The sequence below is a fragment of the Aphidius gifuensis genome, linkage group LG5 (assembly GCF_014905175.1).
Source record: "Aphidius gifuensis isolate YNYX2018 linkage group LG5, ASM1490517v1, whole genome shotgun sequence".
Lineage (NCBI taxonomy): Eukaryota > Metazoa > Arthropoda > Insecta > Hymenoptera > Braconidae > Aphidius > Aphidius gifuensis.
In genome coordinates this window covers 9,645,576-9,652,540 of record NC_057792.1, presented here as the reverse complement: position 1 = coordinate 9,652,540, position 6,965 = coordinate 9,645,576, and the positions used below count along the sequence as shown (strand labels likewise).

The 6,965-nt window shown below is 35.0% G+C and overlaps 1 protein-coding gene across 1 annotated transcript; it reads left to right on the top strand.

The window, feature by feature from the left end:
• The first annotated feature begins 1,546 nt into the window (after positions 1-1,546).
• Positions 1,547-3,073, top strand: LOC122856338. Its single transcript, XM_044158024.1, has one exon. It carries the CDS (start codon positions 1,547-1,549, stop codon positions 3,071-3,073), a length of 1,527 nt encoding a protein of 508 aa, XP_044013959.1.
• Positions 3,074-6,965: the final 3,892 nt, after the last annotated feature.

Genomic DNA, 6,965 nt, shown 5'->3' with positions numbered 1-6,965 from the left:
GTTGAAGACCATTCTAGATGCTATTACCTATTGACACTTGGTCTCAATTGGGATACAACAGCTGATTGTTTTAGTTATATACCTACCACATCATAGTGTCATCAAAGAGTCGAGTACATCAACAAAGTTGAGAGTTGTATTTAACGGTTCACAAAAGACAAATACTGGTGAATCTTTAAACGACAACTTGTACGAGGGTCCCAAGTTATTGAATTCTTTGGTGTCTGTACTCACACAATGGAGAGCATATCAGTATGTTTTTTCGGGTGACATACGGCAAATGTTCAGACAGATCATCATCCATCCTGATGATCAAAAGTATCAAAGAATTCTTTGGAGACATACACTCGACTCACCAGTTCAAGAGTACGAATTAACAACCGTAACATATGGTACCAAACCAGCACCATTTTTGGCTTCGGCTACTTTAAAGCAACTTGAACTGGAAGAAGGAGATAGGTTCCCGTTGGTTAAATCAGCTATTTCACAAGGGTCATATATGGATGACATATATGTTGGTGCTGATAATATACAACAAGGGGTTGACAAGGTGGTACAAATACAACAAATGCTTCACTCAGGTGGCTTCGAGCTGAGGAAATGGATAAGTAACTCGAGTGAGTTATTGAGTAAAATTCCAGTAGAATTTCATGAGAAATCATCCACCTCGAGTGATAGTAATCAAGTTTTCAGGACACTTGGTCTCAATTGGGATACAACAGCTGATTGTTTTAGTTATATTCCAATAGTATATAAAGAACCTAAAGCAATCACTAAGAGAGTCGTTTTAGCACAAGTGGCTCAACTATTCGATCCACTTGGTTGGATATCACCAGTCATAGTTAAGGGTAAATTATTTATGCAATCTTTATGGAAGATTAAGCTTGACTGGGATGAGCCAATTCCTGAAAATTTATTGGGTCCATGGAGAGACTTTGTCTCTTAACTGAGTCATCTATCTGAGATAAAAATACCGAGATGGTTGAATCTCACACCAACAGTTTCATCCATTGAGATTCATGGATTTGGTGACGCTTCTGATGCAGCAATTGGGGCTGTAGTGTACTTGGTGTCTATTGATACTCTTGGTGTAGCCAAGAGTAATATAATAGCATCAAAATCGAAGCTAGCACCTATTAAGGCCGAATCCAACAGCTCCAATAAAACTAGAGTAAAAGTTTCGACACCGAGATTGGAGTTGTCAGCCGCAGTGCTGTTGGTGAAATTGGTGAGAGATATTCAACAGAGTTTGGGTTGTCAGTCAGCAAAGATACACTTGTGGACTGACTCATCCATCACTTATTATTGGATCAAAGGCGACGCTAGTCGTTGGAAAACCTTTGTCCATAACAGAGTAGTATTTATAAAAAATACACTCACACAGGCAACCTGGCATCATGTGCCAGGTGAGGATAATCCAGCTGATATCGTATCACGTGGTACATCATCATCACAACTGCATACAGACACGTTGTGGTGGCAGGGTCCAGCCTGGATTATCAAAAGTCAAGATTCATGGCCTGTGTTGAGTAACCCAGAGATAGACATGACTCAGGTTGAAGAAAAGCCATTAATTTGCAATGTGACGTCAACCAGACGTGAAGAATTTTTGGACAACTTCTCGTCATTGGTCAAGGCTGTTACAGCAGCAGCTTTGTGGAGAAGATTTTATCAGAGTTTCTTGTTGAAATACCCTGTAAATAAATCTTCTTGGATTACATCTGAAGAACGTCAGAATGCATTGCTGGGCTTGGTAGTAAATAATCAACGGTTATATTTTCATGAAGAGATTAAACAATTATCAAAGGGTGAAACCTTGTCAAAGTCTAGTTCTTTGATAAAATTGACACCATTCCTTGATAGAGATGGTGCTTTGAGAGTCGGTGGCAGACTGAGTAAATCTCTCATGACAAGTGAAGAAAAATATCCGTTGATACTGCCAAAAGAGTCGAAACTTACTGAGCTGGTATTACATGAGTGTCATGCAAATACTTTGCATGGTGGTGCACAACTTATGTTGGCCACCTTGAGGCAACAATATTGGATTGTTGGAGGACGTTTACCAGTCAGAAGTTTCATTAATAAATGTGTTGTTTGTGTGAGACATCGAGCTGAAGCTGCACAACAGTTAATGGGTCAACTACCAGCATCAAGAGTATTGAAATCAAGGCCATTTCTCCATACAGGAGTTGATTATGCTGGTCCATTTGAACTGAAAACATGGTCAGGTAAATGCAAGAGGTCATACAAGGCCTACCTGGTTGTGTTTGTGTGTATGGCTTCGTCAGCCGTTCATCTCGATTTAGCAACTGACTATACAACTGAGGGTTTTTTAGCAGCATTTAAGCGATTTGTCAGTGACTGTGGCACTAATTTTGTGGGTGCAGATGCGGAGTTAAAACGCATGTTTGAGGCATCCTCAAAAGAAGTAAAAAATCTGGCCAGTCTTCTAGCAAAAGATGGTACAGATTGGAGTTTTATTCCACCTGGATCACCACATTTTGGTGGTAAATGGGAATCAGTTGTAAAGTCAGCCAAACATCACATCAAAAGAGTCATAGGTGATCATAAACTCACCTACGAGCACTTCAGTACCTTTCTGACACAAGTTGAGTGTCTACTCAACTCTAGGCCATTGTGTCCAATGTCTGAGGATCCTGATGACCTCCAGGCATTGACACCTGGTCACTTTCTCATTGGGGAACCACTTAATGCTGTGCCTGAGCCATCAGTGTTAGATGTTCCTGACAATAGACTCAACAAGTGGCGATTGTTGAGGAAGTTTATGGAGTCATTTTGGGACAGGTGGTCGAAGGAGTACTTGCAAAAGTACTTGGTCAGGTCAAAGTGGTTAAAGACATCTCCATGCATTAAAGTGGGTACAATGGCTTTGGTCATTGATGAGAGATTGCTACCCGGTAAATGGGCATTGGAACGAGTAACTGAAGTGTTTCCTGGAGCTGACGGATTAGTCAGGGCAGTCACTGTGAAAACACAAACTGCTGAGTATCAGAGGCCAGTGGCTAAGTTATGTGTTTTGCCAATTGAGGTCACAGATGAGGTTGACAATTAATTTGACAAGGGGGGGAGAATGTTCACGCGAGCTCTTCTAATGTGTGTCGTCACAGAGATGACCAGTAACCACTGCGCATCTCTGTTATTCACTGTCCAATCAGCGCACACTAGAGAAACTCTCATGTCGTCACAACAACGCTCGGCTTACACCGTACGTTGCCGTAACTATTCGAGTCTCTCGTTCATCATCGAGGATCTCCGGCCAACTTTGAGTTCAACATCAAGCAAGTCTCCAAGCAGCGTTCTGGAGTCACTTGCGTTTTGGTTATTCTACATTACACACCACATTATTTTTCATCCATTTATACCTGGTGATACACACCAAGTATAATTACTTTTGAGTTATTTTCACGTTGGGCAAAAGGTATACAACCTTTTGCAGAGTATATTTATTGAGTAATATCACCCTTTTGTATATATTTTTCTCTATTAAATAAACACTAATATTTAACCACAAGTTCATCGTTTCCTGTCACATTTATTTCATCCCTTTATACAGTCCACATCCTGGCGCAAACAAGTTTCATCACTGATAAAAGTACGTACGGAAAAAAAAAAGTTTAAAGCATTTTCCGGATAGATTAGTGACATCTGATATCGAAAGTTTTACCAACTTATTGATTTTACCAATTTTTTTGGTTACACTATTAAGAAAAATACCCCCATCCTTTTTTTTAATTTTATAGCGCTATATTGGGAAACGCACTGTGGGCGTGGCCAATCGCTGTAAGCAGTTGGCAAAAAAAGAAACTAATGACTTCCAGTCAAGTATATCCCATTAGCATAGAATTTTATTGTTTATTAAAAAAATGTTATTAACTATTGAGCATATACTTTCATGGGCACGAAAAACGAATTCCTCACGAAATTTCCTTGAAGAAAATCGTATTATATATGCGGAACATATTACGAGTATTGGTGTAAAAATTGATTCAAGTGATGAGTATCATGTGTTTGCCACTTGATATATTATCAAAATGTGATTTTACTTTGACAGGTTGTTGTTTGTCTAACCTCGAAAATGCATAGAAACTCAGATCTCTATTTCTCCTGGAATAACTGTTGCACCCAGAAACGTAAAGTCTTGTTTTTTTTTTTTTTTAATCAGTTTTGGTGAAAATTTTGTACCAGACATTTCAAACTATTTGTAAAAATATTATTTGTTTAATAATTTAGCATATATACTGTGTATACCACATACGAATGACTGGAAGAGGTAGTTTCCAGAAATTTACCACCAGACGTCGTGGTGAATTGTGCGTTTCCCAATACCTATTGACTCTGTCTCGACACCGTTTTGATCGCGTTTCGACAGCATTTCGACCGCGTTTTGACAGGCTTTCGACACCGAATTGAGAGGTGTATAATTTATTCATTTTTCATTGTTTTCAATTGTTTAAACATCATAATGGACTTTATTAATGATGAATTTGCATTTTTTTTATAAAAAACTTAACAGAATAAATAAAAAAACTTGTAAAAATTTAAACAAAAAAATTTATGAAAAATATATAACTTAGACAACTCTCAATTTGGTGTCGAAAGCCTGTCGATTCAGTGACAAAATATCTCGGTGAGTCAATTACCGATGAATGGTCTGAGGCTCGACAGCTTTCCGACTCCAGTAGATATGCGAATCATGTCAATCTAACCTCTCTACCTTGTATAATTCAAACTCTTATTTAATATTAAATACATGTACTAGTCAAGGTTTCATTCAGTTTAAGTTATTGTCATTATAATTTTATATTTATTTCATATTTTTCCAACTCGTTTTGAGTGTCCGGTGCTCGTGAATTACGTTTTATATATGCTGTCGAATGGCTGTCAAATCGCTGTCGACTGAATGCTACATTGGAGAGTCAAATCCCGATCGAATAGGTGTCGACGCATCCGCTAGGGTTAATCTAGTGCTATTGGATAGACAAAATAAATAGTATGGTAAATAGTTTATGTATACATTACACCATTTGTTTCATCATTTTTTTTTCTCCCACTCCTATAATCTTAAAGTAACAATAAACTATTCACTATTTTCAATTTCAATGTCGCTCATCGATTTGTAATATTTTCCATTTAAAAATACATTTAACCACAATGTTCATTTTATCACATTTATTTCATCCCTTTATCACCCTTGAGCTACAGACTTGGTAATACGACTACTTGAAAGTAAAAAAGTATTAAAAATTTTTGATCAATAGTTTCGTGGCTAGAAATTTTACCAACGTTTATTTTTAACAATTATTTTTTTATTTCACATTAAGAAAATACCCCATCCTTTAATATAGTTTTTTGATTGCTTTTAAATAATCATCTTGAATCGAAATTTATTGATTATTATAAAAGTTATGATTTTTGAAACACTGAAAACAATGTTATTTGTGCAATTTTTTATAAACGAATGAATGCTGTTTTCGGTTAGGTGTTTAAAAATCGTAACTTTCGAAATAATCAATATATTTCAATTAAGATGATTATTTAAAAGCTTAAACAAAAAAATTTATGAAACTATATATATAACTAGACAATTTCAATTTTATATGAAAGCCTGTGAGGTCTTCGAATAAATAAATTATCGTTTGTTTAAAAATAAAGGTTTACGTAGTTTTCTAGCCGCGAAACAGATGATTCAAAAATTTTTCCAATATGTGTTTCAAAGATTTTTCTTAAGCTTTGAATGGTCATTTAATTCAAGTCTCTAGTTCAAAATTGATACAAAGTTATGAACAAAAAGTACAAAATAAACACTTTTGCTTACATGTATTTTAAATGGAAAAATATCAAAGTCGACTGAATGCTACATTAAAAAAAAATCCCGATCGAATAGGTGTCGACGCATCCGCTAGGGTTAATCTAGTGCTATTGGATAGACAAAATAAATAGTATGGTAAATAGTTTATGTATGTGTATGTTATGCTATTTATATGTGGCTGTGTGTTTTTGACAGATTATTTATTTATTTCGTGTTGTTCAGTGTTGTTATTCTCCTGTCACATGATAAATATAAAAACAATATATAGATTAGACCTGTCCAAAAAAAAAATGTTTTTTTTTTTTATAACTCCTGAGGTCTAAATTTATTCTTTATGATAAGACGAGAAAGAAAATAAAAAAATTTTTTTTTTAGAATTTTTTTTAAGCCCGCTCATCGGGTTTTTGATTTTCCCATTTGATTTACACGAGCGCGAATGGCTGTATCTCTTTGACTGTGCATAAGTCAGTCAATTTTCATCGTAGAGAGTTGATATTAGTCTCATTTTTTAGCTAATAAAAAAACCTTTTAATGAATATAATACATTTTTTTTTTACTGTTAATAGTTTTGTCTTAAAAAAGGAATAAAAATCATGACTTTTCAGGTATATGTAATTTAACTTGTAAACATATTTTATTTAACATATAACATTATTCAACATTATAAAACAGTTTTATAATTTCAAGTAATAATATTAAGAATATTAATAATGATAATAATAATAATAATAATAGAAATATTTTAGGTTTTCCACCAATTAGATGGATCCATTGTCGATAGTCCTTGCTTTTCACTCGTGGGTATTTTTTGACGATTTTTTTGAACCACTTGCAACAAAAATTGCATTTGTTTTTCCGAGTGCGTGAGACATCGATTGATCTTTTCAATCGTTGATACACCTCTTTCAGCTATATCGTTTACCACTTTTATTTCACTAAATACTTTTTTGGCAGCTAAAAAACTTGCATCATTATGCCATTCTCTTGGATCCAAGTGCACAAAATCATAATCAAGATTAAATTTTTCAAATAAAATACGCGATTTTTTTGATACAAAGTCACTGATATCTTTCGTTAGCACAGAATTGAATTTTGTTTTATTAATTATATATCGTTTTGGATAATCAGTAACATT